Source organism: Phyllostomus hastatus, unplaced genomic scaffold, assembly GCF_019186645.2.
Source record: "Phyllostomus hastatus isolate PE091 unplaced genomic scaffold, TTU_PhHast_1.1 phas_scaffold_21, whole genome shotgun sequence".
In the NCBI taxonomy this organism is placed as follows: domain Eukaryota; kingdom Metazoa; phylum Chordata; class Mammalia; order Chiroptera; family Phyllostomidae; genus Phyllostomus; species Phyllostomus hastatus.
This window is the reverse complement of record NW_025334017.1, coordinates 35705121-35724976: the sequence shown is the minus strand read 5'-3', so window position 1 is coordinate 35724976 and position 19856 is coordinate 35705121. Positions and strand designations below refer to the sequence as shown.

Below are 19856 nucleotides of genomic sequence, written 5' to 3'. Positions count from 1 at the left end.
CCATCCCTTTCTCCTGAAAGTAACTTGTTCTACCCATAGTTAAAGCAGTTTGTACAGATATATGTAGTGGACTTAATGTGTCCTGGAGCTCGAGTGGATTACTAGTATTTTGAGAGACCTTTCAACTGGTGATTCTGTCTCAGTAGTACTTTGCCCAATCCAAGCTGCTTCCTGCTAGAAATACTGGAATTGCAAGACAGAAAGAGGCAAAATCAGTAAATGGCACAAAGCAAAAGAGAATATGCTCACCATTTTTGACGAACTTCATAGACGTCTTGAGGCGAGCAACACTAATGTCCAGTTGTCCGACAACTTTCCGGTATCTCCCACAGTCACAGACGGTACCTTTTCAAGGACAGAAACCGTGAATTCGTGCAGAAGCTCATGCAGACCCTCTGAGAGGGGCCGGGACACCTCCCAACGTTTACCATCTCTTTCTCGGCTACTGTGTTTCTCTGTGAGCAGCTATCCTTTTAAATATTTATCAAAAACAAGGTTCCCTGTTTACACTGCCTTTAGGAATTCGGAATACATCTTTTAACATATGCCAACTGAGTTAAAATGCAGTTCTAGACCATCTTTCTACAAAGAGGAGTAAACACAGCAGACCACTGCACACATATTGTGGACCGTTTGGCATTTTGTGGAGCATAGGACTTGTCGCTCTGGTTGCAGAATAAAATCCTTATAGCTTTCTTAATACATTCTCCTAGCCAGTCCTAGTTTCTGGGACTGCATCATTCCTTCCCTCGCACAAGTCTCCAGGGACAGGAGAAACCGTTCACGATGAAATCAAATGTAAATGCTGATGAGCCACGAGAGTATAGCTTGCATGTTTTGAGGACTAAGTTAAAATCTGTGAATAGTTAGTTCCAACCTATTTCAAGAGCCAGTTGTTGCGCTTGTGGGTTAATTATGATTTTAATTTCTGCCATTCATTCCCCTTTGCTCGTGTACCTTTTCAGTCACCCACTGATACTGTGGCAGAGAGGGATCGTAAGGGAAATGCTCTGAAATTCAAATGAGTCTATTCTTTTTCATTTACTGGCTGCTTCACATAAACACTTCTGTTTACTTTTTTCTGAGGTGGCTGACAAAGAGAAAGTTTATTAGCCAAAGAGGGGAAATCTGTAGCTTTATGTCTCCACATTATCAGTTAAATAAAAGGAATTAAAAAGAGTTCTCGGAATCAGCCTTACCTATACTCCTGCTGACAGGAACAGTGGAAGCCCCCAAACAATGTACTTCCTTCCCCTGCAGACAGCACTGGAAATGCAGCTCTCAGAACTTGGGGAGAAGGTCTACAGCCATGGAAGGCATGTCCCATAGCCATGGGGCCTTTCGGGGTCAGGCCAGTTTGCCTCTGGCCAACGGTGGGCCAGTGTTTGGTTGAGGCGCTGGTGGAATGCGAGGCATGCCGGTGCGGCCCAGGCTGAGGCCACTGTGGACTTTCCCCCTGGTCTGGGAGAGTGAGGCTGCTTCCCGCCGCAGGGCACAGGCACGGGCACGGGGCTGGCTCCCCCGCAGCAAGCCTGACGGGATGGAATGTGCTGTCATCCCCCTCCCGGGGGCTTGGAAAGTCACCAGCACGAGAGAGGAAAGTTCCCTTCTTCCCCTTCCTCTCCCCTGAGTAAAAGCAAGTCAGGTCCTCTGAAAAGATTTTTGTTTTCTCTTAAAAATAGGATCTATGCTTTCTGAGATGAGTACATTTGGAACAGTGCCAGAAGTCAAGGAGAAAGACCAGCAATCCTACCTGCTTTGCCTTTTCCTCCAGGAATTCCCGGCAAACCCTTCTCCCCTTTGTCACCTGAATAGAAACAATAGCCCCCCAAAGGACAATGAAAACAATGAATCATTTGGGACAGACATTCTCTTATGTAGCTACAATCAGAGAAAACAGTTTTTTTTACATTTAATTTGCAATACCTCCCGCCAGGATTCCTCGGTTTTATATAAATAATTTGATTTTGAGTTGGCTGCACAGGTACAACTAATTAAACAAGTCATAATTGATTTATATTGAATATAGAATTCCAGTAGTATGTGTAAGAAACATTTAAATTTGTCTCAACTATCCTACAAGCATGTGTTTATAATGTGGCCTTCTAAGCAAGGCTAATACAATTCTCTGCATGTTTTTAATTTTCAAAGTACTGTTGTTGTGTATGTATATGGATCAATCGATTAACACTTCGCAGTGTCTGCTTATTATGCACTGAAGATCTTCCACGAGGCTCTGCCCTTGGATTTTCAAAAACATGTGTTGTGCTTTTTCAAATTAATTCAACAAAAATGTACTATTTACTTACTCTATTCCAGATAAAGTTCTTGGTGCTTTGAGAGGATATAAAGAGGCAAAATTAAACTCGAAAGAGTGTACACGTTTTTAGAAGAGATGGCATGTACGCATATATATATATATAGACAGTGTCAAGTATGTTATACTGAAATAGGAACCTTGATAATTTTCCATTCTGCTCTCCTTTGCACGTGACCATTTTCTTATTTGGTTAGCGGCATCCACAAAATAATTTCAGAGCATCAGGATTATTAGAGCAGAGAGGGAAAAAATGTTGCTTTTTTTTTTTTTTTAGTTCAAAATAAGCTCTGAAGGCCACATCAGACACGATAATGGGAAGCAAAAGCTTTTGATTTTCAAGAGGGCATGTTTGGCTGAACCCCTTGAAAAGTAAAAGAGAAGACCCTGATCGGAGTGGAAGAGTGTTTATGCTTCCATGGTGAGTGGGAAACCGGGGGAGAAAGGGCCCGGGAGGGATAAGCACAGGGCAAAGGTCATCCGGGCTAGAAAAGTGAATGTGGCTTACCCTGTAGGCATTTGGTGTGGGCAGAAGATTGGGTACGTGACCCGAACAGGCAATGTGAGGGGGACAAGGCCAGCACTGAGGCTCTGCCTAGCCCCATGCTTTCCTGTCCAAAAGGAGAAAAACGGGAGCCCTTCCAAAACCCGTAGGGTGTCCTGTATTCCCTGCCCATTAGCTATTCTCTTCATTGCTGTTTGCTTAGCACTTTAAAAACTTAAATAATACATATTATTTAACCCAGATATCCAAAATATTATCATTTCAACATATGATCAATATGAAAGTATTAATGGTATATTTTGCAATTTTTTTGGTATTAAGTCTTCAGAATTTGATATATATTTTACACTTAAGAGCACATCTCTGTTTGGACTAGCCATATTTTGAGTGCTCAAAAATCACATGTCGCCAGTAACTGTGGCATTGGACACTTTCGCTCAGTGCTCTTTATTCATTGTCCTGTGCTTATTGACTGTTGATCACGTGGAAAGGCACACGTGCTGGGGCCCCAAGGACTTGCTGAGCCTTTCCACGCAGACCCACGTGGGCACCCTCCTTCACAGCGATGCCAGTCACCGCAGAGCTTGGAGGTGGTCTTTGAAGCCCAGAATGCAGTGTGAGTGTGTGGAGGACACCTCAGAGCTTGCACTTGGAAAAGATGAGAGGCGGTGACATGTATGACAAAAGAACGCTGTTGATATTGTAAGAAAGGCCTCGCACAGAGATCAGACTCCGGGAGAGAGCTAGACGAGACAGTGCTCTGGCCAGAAGGATGAAGGAAGGCCCTCCCGACCAGATGGCGCCGGAGCCTGGCTATGCAGCTTCAGCAGGTGAGTGTGGGAGCAAGAGAGAAGGCAACGTCCGGCAGAGGCACGGGCGGGGAAAAAGTATGGAAGTGGGCCAGCACCCTGGTGAGGAAGATTCACCTACTCCCTTCGAAGCTGTGTCCTGCAAGTTCTGCATTTTTTACGCGTAACTTGGAAAGGAGAAAAACAGATTTTGAGAAGAGATTCATGCAAGAAAGGAAAGATAGATTTGCTGAAGGCCAGTCATTTGTCAAGTACTGTTCTGGATACTTCGCAGATGTAATCATACCAAATTCAATGAGCCAGGTCCTATATATCATTATCTCTCTTTTACTATTTCGAGATTGAGGATCCGAGAGGCAAACTAAGTTGCTCAAGGACATCCAGCAATTCAGTGACACTTCTGGTGTTGCAGCCCAATCGCTTCTGACTCCCTAGTTCATAGTGCTTCTCAATGAGTCAAACACTGTTTTCATGAAGAAGTCGAAGTATTCGAGAAATGTTACCAGAAACTGAAAGGAATACCACTCTTTAGCACCACCGAAAACAATATAGGCTTCCAAGATCATGTGAATATGGTTTCATATTTTAATTATTTTTAAATGGTGCATTTTCTTCATATGTAAATCCAATCCAATTTAGCAGGTTGAAAATTGATCCTATTTCTGGGCTAAGCCCAATGATGGGGCATTAAAGAAGCATAAACACAATATGTGCTTTGGAAAAATAATGTTTTTAGAGGAAAACAAAGCACCCATCAGGGACGGCACACGATCACTGCCACACACTAAGAGAGTGAGATGAAGAAAATGCCTGGCCGGCGTTTGGAGAAGGCAACGACGGCTGTGGATCAGAGTAGAGAAGGCTTCGCTGAAGCAATAGCTTTCAGCTTAATCTTACTAGTGTGGGAAACAGTTCCTGGATTGGTCATTTGCTTTTTCTTTCTGAGAAGATGTGAGCACTGTGATGACTTTTCAGTATCTTTACATGAATTCCTTTCCCTTTCTACCCATGGAAAAGGCAAAGCGGTGTTGTGGGGTGAAAGATGACAAAGACCACAATGAGAACTTGAACCTCGGCTCTGTCATTTACTAGCTAAATGGGGACAGGTTACTTAATTTCTTTCAGCTTCTATTTCTTATTTTTAAGGTGGAAATCTCTATTCTAAAAGTTAGGAAATAACCTAAGATCATGAAAGAGGACAGATTATATACTGTTACTTTATCATGGGATTATCTCTGTGCTGGGCTCACAGAAGATGCTCAAGCAATGCCAGCTTCTGCCTCCTAAATCAGAGTTATGGTGAAGGTAAGCAGAGCAAGGACTTGGCCACCTGCTGGAGGATGAGAACGTTTAATGCCTATTGCTCCCAAGCAAACTCTGGTATGAAGCCATACACAAAGCCTTATTATTTTGCTCTGTGAGTGGAAACATGTTTGTAATAACTGTCTTACAACTGAAGAATTAGAGGTTGCATTTAAACAAATAAAAAATCAGAATGCTTTCACTGTAGAAAGATTATTGACCTTAAGTAAAAACATTTATTTTGCTATGAGATTTAATTTACCTATAATAAATTATTCCTTCTCATTCGTGAAATGAAATATTGACATCCGGAAATCTACCTGTCCGTGCAAGTGACATTAAGGTCAGTCCAGAAAGTGGAGATTAATCTGAGTCAGTGAAAAATTTAGAAGGGGCATTGACAAAATGAGGGCCATAAATTTCAAAGTACAGATTAAAAATGAAATTAATCCCGGTGAGCCAGAACACTGAACCTCCATTTTTTTTGAAATTTCAGGACATGCTCATAAATTTTGATGGCATACCTCTAGAGAAGAAAGAAATCTTAGTCTATAGTGGAAATTGATGTTAAGGGGAAGTGGTACTTAAAGAAATAAAGCGTAGAAAAGAAGGCTATATTATAAGAAATAATATATTTATTATTCATTATTTCATTCTTAATGAAACTAATATTTAAAAAGTTTCTACCATATAATAAGCATTAGGATAAAATGATTAAAAAGTAGGGTACCCATATACAGCTTATTTTTATGTAAGCAAATCGACCCACTAAATCTTTCATTCATTTGTTCCCTCTAGATGTTCACAGTATGCAGGGCTAAACAGACAAGCTAATAAGGCATGGCAATGAGAAAAGTGATAGAGGAATGAATGCACTGGGAGTTTATGCACCTGAGTGTGAATGAAGAATTGTCCTGAAGAAGATAGGGTTAGCTTATCATTTCCAGACTTACTTTTCCAACATTTGTGGAAGTTCATCCACTTTGATACCCAGAAAGTTGTTCTAAAACTTTTGACCCTTCCTTGTCTCTGTCATCCACTACCCTCCCAGGTTACCTAGTCTTAATCTATGAAAGGTTGATGACTTGGTTCAAGATTGTTAACTCCATCTCTCTTTGTTGGAGTCTTATCTACATTTGACACATTTAAATCTAGGTCATGCAACATCTTGACTAACTCATTGAAAATGGAAGTTCTTGCGTTCTGGTGTATTCAGGGCAGTGAATACTCTCCTCTTCCATTTCTGCTGATTCCAGGACAATACTTGGGATCTTAACACCATCTAACATGGACGCATCTCAAAAATCTTGAAGTCCAACATTCCACTATTTGGTGATATCTTTCCACCCCTTTCACCAGTTGTTCAATGAAGCTGATACAGTCAGGAACACACCCACGATGAACTTTATCTAAAGCTTTGAGGAGCCCTCATTAGGAGAAATAGTACCAAATTATAATCAGAAAAGTGGTTATACAAATGTATACGTACATTAAAAGAAATAAAAACAAATCGCTAAATTTTAAAAACAGACAATTCATTACAAAGTACACTAAAAATCATAACATTTTAACTAACAAATAAATTTCATGCGGCTATAACTCTTTTTTATTTTATACATCATGGGCTGCATCTATTTGGCTGCATTCATGAATATCCAATTGACCTAACACTATTGATTGAGAGGCTCATCATTTTCCATCACGAAGCAATGTCAGCTTTGCATAAATCAGGTTTGGGGGTCTGTTTCTGCATGCTCTACTCCTTCCCATTGATCTATTTGTCCCTGTACTAAATCAATACTATCTTCACAGGGGTAGCTTTATGATAAATGTTTAAACTCAGTGATTTAAGTCATCAAACTTTGTCTTTCTTCTTCAAGAGTTTCTTTGGGCATTCTTGATCCTTTTCATTCCCACACCAATTTTGCACTGGCGTATTAAATTTCGAAAGCACTACTTCTAGGGCGTTGATTCAGATAGCATGGAATCCAGAGATCCATTTAGGGGGAACCAACATCTTAACAACACTGAGTCTCTCACCTGTGCATGTAGTTTCACCTCCATTTCCTTACATATTCTTTAATTTCTCTCATTGTCATTATGTAGCATTTGTTGTACAGGGCTTACACTGCTTTACAAATTTATTCCTAGATATTTGATAATTTTGCTGCTATAATAAATGGCATCTTTTTAATTTCATTTAAAAATTGTTTCTAGCATGTAGGAACAAAATCTATTTTTGTATATTAAGCTATCTAAGAAACTTAACAATACAAATAGACTAATCTCTAGACTGTTTTGTATTTTCTGGGCATGCAATCATGTCATCTGAAAATAATGACCCTTTTACTCCTTAATTTCCAATTATTATGATTTTCATTGCTTGTTCTTGCATTTTTGGTATGGCTAGAATTTGTTCTTTGATGTTCATTGGAATTAGTGATGAGGGCTGTGCTCACCACCCCCAGTGTCAGGAGAGGAATGTTCAATATTTTACGATTAAGTACGATTTTAAAATAGTCTGCTTGCTGTTGATGTTGGTATTCCTTTAAATATTAAATCTGTGTCCCTCTATTCCTTGCTTCCTGAGGTTTTTGAAACATGAATGACTCTATGCTTAATGAAATGTTTTCCAGAATTTTCTGGAGTTCGAACTGGAAATTTCCATTTTTTGCAATAGAAAGGAGCAGCATCTCCCAAGGCCAGTCTTCTCTGGCTGCCTGGAATGCGCCCTGGGCGACGCTCCGCTCCAGGCTCCCAGGCCCCTGCCGCCTCCTCACTGATGCACCAGGGAGCGATGCGAGAGGAGAAGCGGTAGGCAAAGAACGCACAGCTTACCTCGGAGTGGTTCCCTTCTCCTCCGGATGATGGACCCTAAAGTCCTATTCAGTTTAGCAGCCTGCTCATGCCTTTAAATACGTTTTGTTTTTTTTTTGTTTTTTTTTGACAGAGCTAGTCATTCTTCACAGAAAGATTAATGCAGACAATTTTCTCAAGGCCTGCGGTATAAACCTGAATTTTGTTTCTATCATTAACAGTGTAAGAAGTTTCTTTTATGTTTACAAGTTGTTGTAGGTAAACTAAGAATATTTTCAAATATAAGAATACTTCTGTAAGGTCTTTTTTCATTTATAAGCTGTTAGGTTTGGACAATTGTCTACAGACCGGCTCTCACCCTATACATTTCACCACTGGTTTCTTTCCCACAATCCGTCCACTTCTTGTGCCGGATGGCCCAGGACATGTGCATAGGATGATTGGATCTCTGCCCCCGCCCACCGCCCACAACTTTTTCATCATGACTTTGGGTAGAGCTGCTCACTAAATGGTAGGCATAGTCTTGGGAGCTACTCTTTCTCTGGAATTGTTAGCCGTACATGAAAGCAACTGCAAACTACATAGATAAGTTCAAACCAAATATTTCTCTCACCCAAGTTCTCCTTAGCTAGCTCCCCAAATACTGGACATCCACTCCAAAGTCCAGCTACTCCCAGGAGAAGTAGGATGGAGAGACGCGGAAGCACCAGGAGACAGTACTGTTAACCTACTCGATGTCACTTCAAGCATGCAGCCATCAGTTCTTAAGAGGAAAAAACCCTTACTCTAACCACAGTCCATAATAAATATATTGCTCATGGGTGATAGTAAAATTTCATGGGTGGGGGCAATTAGGAAAAATAGGTCTAAAAATCTTGTCAGGGGGCCATGTGTCTAAAAACTTTTGTTGGGGAGCACTAGTTTTCAAAAATGTTGAAAAGCAGTATTTTAACCAGTTGACGTTGAAATGTCTTGCTTTTCCACTTTATCAAGACATAGGCACCTATTGCTAAAGATCCTCTTGGGTCTTGGGGAAGACACAAGCAAGTGCGGAGCTCTGAGGCCAAAGCTTCCTTAGTGTCATGGTAACACCGCCACCAGCACGTTCTGCAGCAGGAGTCACGAACTCTTCTTGTCAGTGCTCTGCCCTCCATCCCTGCCCTCCAATGCAGACCCAAGGAAAGTCCTCGGAGAAATGAGTTGAAAGAGAGTAAGGAGAGAAGTACTGGACCACAAGGAGCCAGAAGAGGGGGCACACCCTCAACCCAGACCCCATCTATCAGCGCGCTCAGAGGCACACACCACGGCCACTGTGAGGCAGGTGCTTAATTTCACAGCTGCCCAAGCACCTGTGGAAGCCTGGCGGGTACGGCCAGGCTGCAGAATTCTATCACCTGCGGCACCAAGCTTCCCCTGACCTGTACCTTTGCACGGCTGTCTCCTGTATCGCCCCCAAATGCCATTCCTTGTTTCCATAAACGTCTTACTGTTCTTTAAGACCTGGGTCAATTCTTCATGTCAATCTTGTCTACTCTCCCAGGTGGTTCCCCAAGCAGTCACAAAGTTATTCTGTGTTTTAATTCCTTCTGAAAAAAAGTCCTACATTTCTAGATAGTCTGTGAGTTTCTTGCAAGGAAATTTTAAATCACAATCAGCTTTGTATCTTCAAAGAAAGTGGAACAATGCTTGCCTGTATGACTTACTGGATATCAGAAGCAATTAGAACCTTCTGCCATTGTGGGCTTTGTGAGAAGATGCGAAAAGAGTACTTAGGGAAGAAAAAGAAGGCCATTACCTCTACTTTTATAACAGAGGTATTTGTCACATTGAAGCAGTAATTATGCACAGGGTCAGGACAGGACGGAAAACAAAATGATGTTCTTATCCTGATAATAGATCTCTACGTGGAATTACAATTATTCCACTCAAATTAAGGAATAAAATTATACTGTCCTTTGCTACCTTGAGTTTTATGAATAATTGTTTTCTACTACTGAACAGCCAAGATGCAAAGAAAAAAAACACTCATATTTTAAAAGAAAAGAAAGAGATCATTTTTATGCCACAGAACCTTTTAAGTATATCAAAGGTAGGCTCAATTTGCTTGAAATCGCCATTGGAGAATAGGAAAACGCAGCTTACCCTTCTTGCCGATGGGCCCGGTCTTGCCAATGTTGCCCTGGTCTCCCACATCACCCAGGTCTCCCTTAGTCCCTGGAAAGCAAAGCATGTCATCTTTATATCCTCACGTTTTATCTTCCCTGCGAAGATGTGGCCCACTTGAAGGAAAGAGCAAAATCGTATATTCTCTATCTGGCATATTTATATATATCCTGTGCCATATTATCTATTTTAATAGCGTTAGAATGTATGTATTAAAATTAACTGTGGATAGTTAGGGCAATCCTGAACTTGATGATATTAAAATGCTTATCAATGTGATATTTCTAAAAGAACTACAGCAGGGGAGGTTTCATCTAAAGGTCAGATAAGGGGCTGAGTGAAATAATTCTTGCGTTTTATTCTCATTCTGTGCCTTGCTAGATCCATTTCAGCTTCACTGTTTCTCCTGTGTTTTACAACCAGATTTGACTCTCTCAGCTGCTGTGAAAAGGGGGAGGGAATGTACAATAGCAAAACCTAGTCACCAAAGGAACATCGAAGATTGTCCCACTGAGTTTTTGTCGAAAAAAAGAAGACAGGAATCACTAAGTTCTTCCAGAATTGTTAGTATTTTTTTCTATGATAGTCTAAACAACATTTGCCAATTATAAAGCTATATTTTTGTGATCAAAATATTTCAATTGAGTTTCAGATTTATAGAATAGGATACCTATTCATAGCATAAAACAGATTTTAAATTAGAATTTCTCAAAATGAGGTCTCAGAGGCCTGTGTTTTCCTTTCTTTAAATGATAAAGATTTTGCAGTCAGTGGTCTAGAGCCAGCACTTTGCAGCAGCTGGCGGGGAATCCCCCTAGTGCTCAGAAGACACATGCTTGCACGTCTCAATCCAGAAGCTTTCGGTCTTATGAGTAAAAACATTTCTCTAATGACCTTTGTGCTGTTATTTTCTCTTCTTTGCTCCTACTCCTTCCGCACCCTGCCAGATGCTGGAGAAAGGTCAGCAAATGGAAGGGCCAAACAACTTTCTGCTCCTTCCAATTTTCCCCCTGAAGCTCTAAGCCAGCCAAAAAGAGTCGCTGAGCAGCGGCTTCCAAGGGAAGACACAGCTACGAATACAGCTGTGTTCACAAAATCAGTAGTTTCATAGATATTCTCAGAGACTTCTACTCCCTGGAGCTCCCAGAGTGCCCCAGTCCAGGCAATTTTAAGGGTGACATTTGAGAATGTGCCTGCGTCTTGTTGACAGGCGGTCTCATAAGAACTCTCTGATGGCGAGAGAAATGGTATCTGCAATGCACGTCGTGCATCTTTGGAGCAGAGGTTGTTACTCCTAGGGCAAGTCCAGGAGAAAGAGAAGAGCGACTGTAACATTACAGTGTCAAGTTCATACCATGTTACGTACCTTTTGGCCCCATGCGTCCCACTTTTCCGAGCTTCCCCTCCTCTCCCGGATCTCCTTTTTCGCCATCATCTCCTTGTGAAATGGAAAATGAATGAGTGAAGCCCCTCAAGTAGTAACAGAAGCACATACTTTCCACGATAGGGGGCGTGTGGTTGGAATCCACCTCACAGCTCAGAGCTTGCCTACCGCCTCCATGTGAGTCTCATATATATTATATGTAAAATGTGTAGTATATATAACATATATATCTCCACCTGGACTGGACATCCAGGGGAAGAGAAGACACTCCCAGTGCCTTTTTCTTTTCACTTTTCCCCACGTCCAACTCTACCTGTAAAGAAATATACTGCTGGTAAACCTCGGATGAGTTGGTTCGAACTGATGAACCTCGGTTCTTGCTGAAGAATCTGGCAAACACTGGAAGCATTTACATGTTTAATTGTTAAATATGTGTACTATATAGAGGTATGTCTTATATATAAAGGCATGCATGTATATGTTATACATGTATTTATATATTATGTATGTTTTGTCCTATATAACACATGTAACATATAATATAAAGATTAATATATAAACCATATAAATTATCATTGCTCCATCGATATATAAAAATTATTACACAATGATTTAATCACAAATTAATTAAATTAATGATCAATATATTAATTAATACATTAATTACTAACATGTAAATTTTATATGCTATTGCTTTATTAATATGTAATAGAACAGTATATATTATCTTAGTATATTATTTAACAAAATAATATATTATATATAAAATAATATAAATGACGTCATCTTAAATTATAGAAACATGGGCAGGTACATTTATTACTCTCTGACGGAATGCCTGGAAACCCCAAACTTATAGGCACACACTGGGAAGCCGCGAACCGAAGGCCGGCTGGGAAGGGGGCAGACGCACGGGAGTCTGCGTGAGCAGCGGCAGCCCAAGTCAGACACCGGTGGGTCCGGCTCCTGCATCTCACCCAGTCGGGAACGACTGATTGAGTGGTTCACTGAAAGTGCCCTGGACAGTGAGTCAGGAGTTCTGGATTTTAAGGTCATGGTGGTCACGTGGGTCACGATCTTGATAAGTTCGTGATTGAACTTACTAGCTTTGGAGATAACACAGACCTGGACCTGAGATTCTGCTTTACTGTTTCCTATGTGGAGAAGGCTGACTACCTGACTTCCCTTTCCGGGTTTCATGAACTGCCAACACCTATTAGAAAGGGCTCTCAAAAAGTTTAAGTAAAATAATACACACAAAAGACCTGGGACCTGCTCAGTGCTTAGCCATGGTGACTATTTTTATTCCCTCCTTTTTACTTAAGTTTCCTCATCCTTACCCTCGCTCAGTTGTTTTAGGATCAACAAGGTAAGCACGTGGATGTGCTTTGAAAATAATGAGCACAGCGCACACCGTATCAGGAGCAGCTGCCTGCATTATCACCACACCAGTCTCAGGACACGAGGAGTCAGTCCTGTCCATCACCCATGGAAGGGAGTGAATGGAGGATTTCTAAAGACAAAAGTCGAATTCAGGGATTAGACACTTTGAAAGAAAGTTGAGATGTCCATTTATTTATGCAGAATAAGTATGACCAAACCTTCCTCAGTTTTTTTTTCTTCCTGAGAACAGAATGTTAATGATATAAATGAAAGCATAAGCAAAGTATGGGAAAGTGGGATTTCCAGATAGTGAGATTGGTCAGGCATTGGAACATTTCTCACAGGATGCTCTAGAATCCACTGGGATAGGCTTTCAAGATATAGGGCAGGTTTTCAGAATACAATGCACAGGTGACTCGTGTGATCAGAACAGAGGGGTGAAGTGGGTGCACTAAGTGGCATTTCTCCAAAGTTAATAGTACAAGTTTATTGAGCAAGTATTATGTGTGCCATGCACTGTGCTAATGTAACCATCACAGCAATTTGAGGAGGTGAAAATCATGATTGCTCCATTTTATGAATGGAAAAACGGAGAATGAGGTTAAGTCACTTGCCTACTGGCACAGAACTTGAGTGGTAGAACTAAGATTCAACCACATGTATGTCTCTGCCCCTCCAGATCTCTCCAAGTAAATGGTTGCCACCCCCCCAGCCCCGACAAGTCTAAGCTTCCACGATTCTTAGATTATGGATTTTAGAGAACTCGGCACTATGTGAAATTGTTCAGAGAGAAAAGGGGAGGTGCAGAAAGAATGATAGTTTCCTTTTAAATAAGAGAGATAGTGGGGGTGGAAAACAACAGCTATTATTTCAACGACTTAATTCACAGAGAATATACCCTTGAGGTAGTTCAGTATAATTCAGACCTGGCTTTACCACTCAGCAGCCGAAGGAACTTGGGAAATCCTTGACCTTCTTTGAGGCTTGTTTCACTCACTGGAGACTGGACAAAAATAATACCTTTTTTCCCCAGAGAGTTTTAGTAAAAGTAAAGTCAGAATAGTATGGGCCTTTGGAAGCCTCTTCCAACACTCACAGGCCAGGCTAAATTCTCCCTGTCTTTTCCTTCCTTCCTAGATACAGAGGCATGGAAACAGAGAACAGACTGATGGGGGACCAGAGGGGAGGGGGAAGGGCGATAAGGGAGGAAAGAAGGGGAAGGGTCTACTTAAGAAACAAGCATAGAGCCCTGGCTGGCGTAGCTCAGTGGATTGAGCACGGGCTGCGAACCAAAGTATCGCAGGTTCAATTCCCAGTCAAGGCACATGCTGGGTTGCAGGCCATGGCCCCCAGCCGTGAGCTTTGATAACAGATGCCCCAGTTTGATGGGGCATTGATGTTTCTCTCTCTCTCTCTTAAAAAAAAGAAACAAGATGACCCATGGACATGGACTATATGCTGAGGGTGTCCATGTACCTGTGCTACCCTTGTACCCTGCGTGACGGCTGGGGTTGTGAGTGATTTACTCTGTCATCCCCAGAATGGAGCACAGTGTTTGGCTCTGGTGCCAAATAAGTATGGTTGAACTGAATGTGTTTTGTGAGCCATAAAGTGCTTTCTAAATATCATGATGGCATTTATTGTATACAGTATGCCAGAGGGTTCTCGGTCGTTGACACGCATCCTAACAACAACCTCTGCAATGGATACTGTTCTTAGCTCCATTTTACAGATGAGAAAATGGGGCCAGAGAGAGTTTGTGAAGCATTTCCCAGGGGTGCATAGCTCGTAAGTAACAAGGCCAGGATTCAAACTGGGGCATCTGTTATCAAAGCTCACGTTCTGAACAAGCTCTATGATTGGGAATAAATTCCTGTCTAAATATTGCTGGCTTTGGGATTGCTGTTCTGTACAATGGACCAAAGCTGCCCAGCAAAAGGCAAGATCAAAGGTGGGCATGTATGTGAAGCATTCTGTGAATCTGAAAGCCACATGGATGTGAATTATAGGTGCCATTATTATGTCCGATCCTTCTCCCCCTTCTTATGAGCTTTCCCTTTCATTTCCAAGCACATCTGTAACTGGAGGCCATCAGAGGAGTGACCTGGACGTCTGCTGCTCCCTGGTGGCTCCTGATGGAGACCTGGGAGGTAAAAGTAGGATTATCATTCTTCTGACCTGTGTGCCTGCATCCCAGCCTGGTGGTGAGTGGATTGCTGGCAGAGATGAAGCAAACAACGTGTGCCCTTGCCTTCTGCTTGGGTCCCCAGTTCATTTGATCTTTGGGACTTGCTTTAATGAGAACAGAAGAGAGGTATAAAAGCAAGCTTTGGAAAAGATCCCCCACATGGTTCACAGTTCTCTGCTTTTATCCTCTTGGCAATATTTCATTGGATTAGTAGAACAATTTCAACTTCCTTTTCTTCTTTTAAAAATAGCTACTTACATTTGAAAATGAAATAAAAATCGATCAGCTAAAATGAACTAATTTCAACTGTCCGGCAATGGTTGGTTCCAGCCCCTTCGGGCCACCAGCCTGCTGTGATAATCTCTCCAGCAGAATTCCAGCAGAGAACACAGTTGACCAATTTTTCTAGGTCAGAATATTTTTTCCCTTCAACAAGCACAAAGTCTTAACACTAAATTCTAGTTTGAACTCTAATAGGTGAACCGAGGTCAGCACCCTTGCTCAGAGACAGTAATTATTAAAAATTAGTGGATTGGTTTTGGAAATGCTAAAGGAAATGCACCGGAGGCTGTTCTGTTCCCACTGTCAGAATAATCTTATGGACTGAAGGAAGTTGTTAGCGATCATTCTTCTAATCAGCCTTAGAATTGAGTGAGTCAGGTAGTATGGTGTCCTTTGTTAATGAGGCCAGACTCCTGCTTAAAATATATCTTTCCCATCCCTACCTACATCCTTATCCATACACACCAATTGTATCCTCATTGTTGGAAATTTCAATAGTCATCAGTTACTCCTCTCACCTTGCACGTACACCAGACGCAATAGTACAGTCTTAAAGCGGGCCACCTCCCAGTCCTTTCCCTGCCCCAGTCACAACCTCCTCATTTCCCTGGAATATTCGGGCCTCCCTGGAACCTACTATTATTGCCTTCTCTCCATTCATCAAGTTTATCCGTCCCGCTGTGCCCTCCCCTGCCTCCCCATCCATCCTGGGGTCTTTCAGTTTGGTCACTGTCTCACAGCCCTCCCTATGGCAGAAGAAGTGGAATTGGTGAAGACAGCTCTGGAGCAAGTGATTTCATTCCTCTGAGTCTCTGTTTACTCACGAAATGCAGACAATCATTCTACTTCATAGGGTTGGTACGGACTAAAGAGACGATGAGTGTTCAGCACAGTGCCTGGCACTGGGTAATCTCATCTGTTCTTGTTTTAATAGGATCATCATTATATCACCAGAAATGACATCTTTTTTAAAACTTCTCTTGTATTCAGTACCTCATTCTTTATCCTATATTCATTGCTTACCTTTTTCACTTGACTTTGTGTTTTTAATATTTACTATAATACTGTAAACATTTTACATAATTAACAATACATAGAGATAAGTATACATGCATCACTAAGATTTAACAATTAACCTGTTGTCCTTGCTTCATAGATTTATTTCTACAGATTTTTTTAAACAGTAGATTACAGACACCATGACAAACCTTCCTTAAATATTTCAGTTTCTAAAGGGTAGGAACATTCTCCAATGTAAACATAAGATCGTTTTATCAATCTTACTTTTTAATGGATTACAGGGTTTGCTACAGGCACCTTCTCGGAGTTCTGTGAACTGTTTCATCTTGGGTCCCTACTGCTGTGCTATGTATCTAATAAAAAGAGCTGAGCACTGAGAAAGAGAAGCAGACATTCAGAGGAGTAAACCTAGGTTCTCTGAAAACAAATAATGACAAACAATCCCATTTTCTCTTCTGAAAAGATTACGAATGCATCAAGAATCTGCCAAGACCAGAGTTGTTGGAAGAAGACAAATTTCCATTGGTTACTCACAGGAGAGAGTAGTTGCTGGTAATCTGGGATGATACATTGATAAAGACCTTGGACTCCACTCTTAATAGCCTGAACTCAAGTCCTAATTATATTGCTTTCTAACTTAGGTGTGACATTTAACCTCTTAAGTCTCTGTTTTATCTGTAACTAGGAATAAGCAGACTATTTACCTATTCTGAAATCCCCCAAACTGAGAGTTGCTTCCTTATGCTAAGGCCCATGACACTTTGATTTTATTTTAATAGCTTTGTGATGAAAATTGCAGGTAGTACAAGACATCAATACAGAGGTCTCTCGCTTCCTTTATTTACTGTCAAACACATTGCCAAGTAAAGGCGAGTGCTACCTCACTGCTCCCGCCCACTGCCTGAAGGTGGGGTTCTTCGCCGTCTAAAGGGCTCTAGACTGAGAACAGGCACTGACCACTTGGTCAATGGCAGCCGACAGGAGAAGGTGCTCTGCCATGTAGAACCAGGCCTCTGTGAGCGTGGGTCACTGGCCGCCAGAGGTAGCGGTGGGTGTACACTGTAGATAGATTACACACCCATGGGGACACCTCATCACGGTCCTCTTTCCTCATTTAAGAACGGGGGGGGGGCAGTTTTCTTCATAGTTCTTTCAGTGAAAGAATGAAAAGCAAGCAAGCATAGATCTAAACGGAGAATGATTTTGTGTCTTCTTCATGGTCCTGAGGCAGCGTCTCTGTGGACAAGGGAGATCGAGGCCTTGGCCAAACTAGTTTAAGAACAATAAACAAAATGCTTCTCATGAACAGGAAAAGTATTTACACATTCACAAAGTATTATTTATTCTGAATGTTGTTTATTCCATTCCTGCAGTAGGGATATGGTTACAAACACACATATGTTCATCTTAGTCTACAGGGCACTGCATGCCTTTAAGGAGAAAGGCTTACGCAGGAATAAGCTTATGCAGAAGATAGCAGCTCTTAATCAGGGTACGATTTGCCAAGGGTCTCAGCCTTCAGAACCCCAGGCCTACTCACCTTGAGTGAGAGACAGGACACTCATTCACACTCCCTCCAGAAGCTTGGTGCAACGGACAGAACAGTTGTATAATCTGTTATGGGCTGAGTTGTCCCCTCTCTCCAGATCCATACATCAAAGCCCTAACCCCCAGAACTTCAGAATGACCGGGTTAAACTGTGGCTGTTGGGGCTGTCCTAATGCAATCTGCCTGGTGTCCCTATGAGAAGAGCAGACCTGGGTGCACAAAGAGACACGAGAGACGAGTGCCAAACCCCTGAAAAGGCCACGTGGGGACACAGTGGGAAGGCAAGTATCTGCAAGCCAAGAGAGAGGTCTTAGCTAAGAGAGACCAAATCTGCCAACTCCTTGACCTTGGACTTCCAGACTCCAGAACTGTCAGACAAAAAATCTTTGTTGTTTCAGCCACCCAGTTTGTAGTACTTTGTTGTGACAGTCCTAGCAGACTAATTTATAGTACCAGCTCTTTTATTGTATACTAAATAACTTCCCTCTGTGCTTCTGTTTCCTATCCTGGGAAACGGAGATAGTTATACTTTTCTCATGGAGTTACCTGGCAATGAAGCAATAGGGATGGTGAAGTTCATAGGGGAGTATTCCCTCACTGACCCACTAAATTCTGAGTGTACAGTGGGCACCTACTGCTTGTGCCTATCTGCTATCCTCTACCTGTGCTTCTGGTACCAGCACCACAATTTTCCACAGGAAACCATACTTGCTTATGTTCAATGTCCTTTGAAACCTCAGGCACAGTAATCGGTTCAATAAGCGTCAATAAGAGCCAATGAGTCTCAATTTGTAGGTAAGCCTCCTCCATAACTCAAGTAGTAAGAACTTGTAAAAATGGAGACTTGCTCTCTCTGCATGGGTGGCAGAAAGGACAGACTGTTAATGAAATATCAGAATCATGACGAAGGGTGAACCTTTGTTAACGTGAAGACTTTATGGGGAAAAGCAGAACCAAACTGTGAAGACTGCATCCTCAGCACATCACTGGAACCTCCACAGAGCTCAGCTCGAATCCCTCCCGATTACGTGAGTCTATTATTCCCCTCCTCTCCTTGGTTTGTTTGTTTGTTTGATAACCAGTTTAGGTTTGGGTAGTGTTTTCTTTCTTTCACTTGCAAATGCAAGTTTCCTTACTAGTATAACTAACTACTAGACACTGAGCAGGAGTGTAAGGGCCCTGCTACCAGGAGATGAACATCTCACGAGAGGATATGCATGTGAGCCTATGATTATCGTGGCAAATGCTGGAAGCAAAGCTATTACAGGAGCATAAAGAAGGAAACACTTCATTCTACCCGCCCACACCTGAAACTCTCCCCAGTTCTTTCTCAGGAAGAAGGAAATGGGGTCTCTGGTACTGAGCTCAATGAGAGTAAACTTGTATCTTAAGGTAAGTGAAGAGGAAAATAAGCTCAAATACCAATTTGTCATTCCATCTGGGCAGGCTGGTACTAAAACACTGTCATCAATAAAAGTCCCCGTGGCTTTTTCATCTTCTGTTAACTTCCATGCCCCCTCTCGGTTCAACCCCTGAGTCGCTCCTCTCCCCAAGAATCTTCTCAGCACCGACATTCCCGCCCCCATCTCGCTCTTCAAGAGTCCGGACTAATCTTGTCCTCCGAAGGGAACTCCCCTCACACTTCACAGGGTCCCCCACGTGGTGCCATGGATGACGGGACAGATCGGGGGTGACACATGGTCTTTTCTGTGTGCCCCGCAAGCGGCGTGGGCTCTGAGATGCAGTAGGCGCTTTCTCAGTAAAGGGTTTCCAAGTGAAAGGAATAACAAACGTCCTTAAAGGCAAGGTGGAGAAATGGGAGCTTAATGACAACAGTCACATCAATTAGCAATTGATTGAAATGTCATTCTCAATAACGGGCCGATTAATGAATTGACTTGAGTCTGCGAGGGTGTCTGCGCTGATGGCGTAGCATCCAGTATGACAGCGCAGGCAAACACCCGAGCCTCTCTCCGCTGCTCCCTCCGCCCCGGACGTTTGGCTTCCTCTTCTGATGCGCTCCTGTCTGCCGAACCGACGGCCGTGCTCGCCCGTCTCTCCGGCTCGGTTCCCAAATCGCCTGTGACTCTTCCTCCTTCCTCGCTCCGCTCTGGATTCTCCTTTCTTCCTCCTGTCCA

The 19856-nt window shown here is 42.2% G+C and overlaps 1 protein-coding gene across 1 annotated transcript in view; it reads right to left on the bottom strand.

Moving 5' to 3' along the window:
* COLEC10 (collectin subfamily member 10) overlaps positions 1–19856 on the bottom strand; it is a 40148-nt gene that overhangs the window by 5958 nt on the left and 14334 nt on the right. The window contains exons 2-5 of the mRNA XM_045860734.1: positions 11280–11351; positions 9893–9964; positions 1754–1807; positions 250–345 (exon numbers count right to left, since the gene is read on the bottom strand). Of these exons, the coding sequence (XP_045716690.1) occupies positions 250–345; positions 1754–1807; positions 9893–9964; positions 11280–11351 (294 nt within the window). The remainder of the gene's footprint in view (positions 1–249; positions 346–1753; positions 1808–9892; positions 9965–11279; positions 11352–19856) is intronic.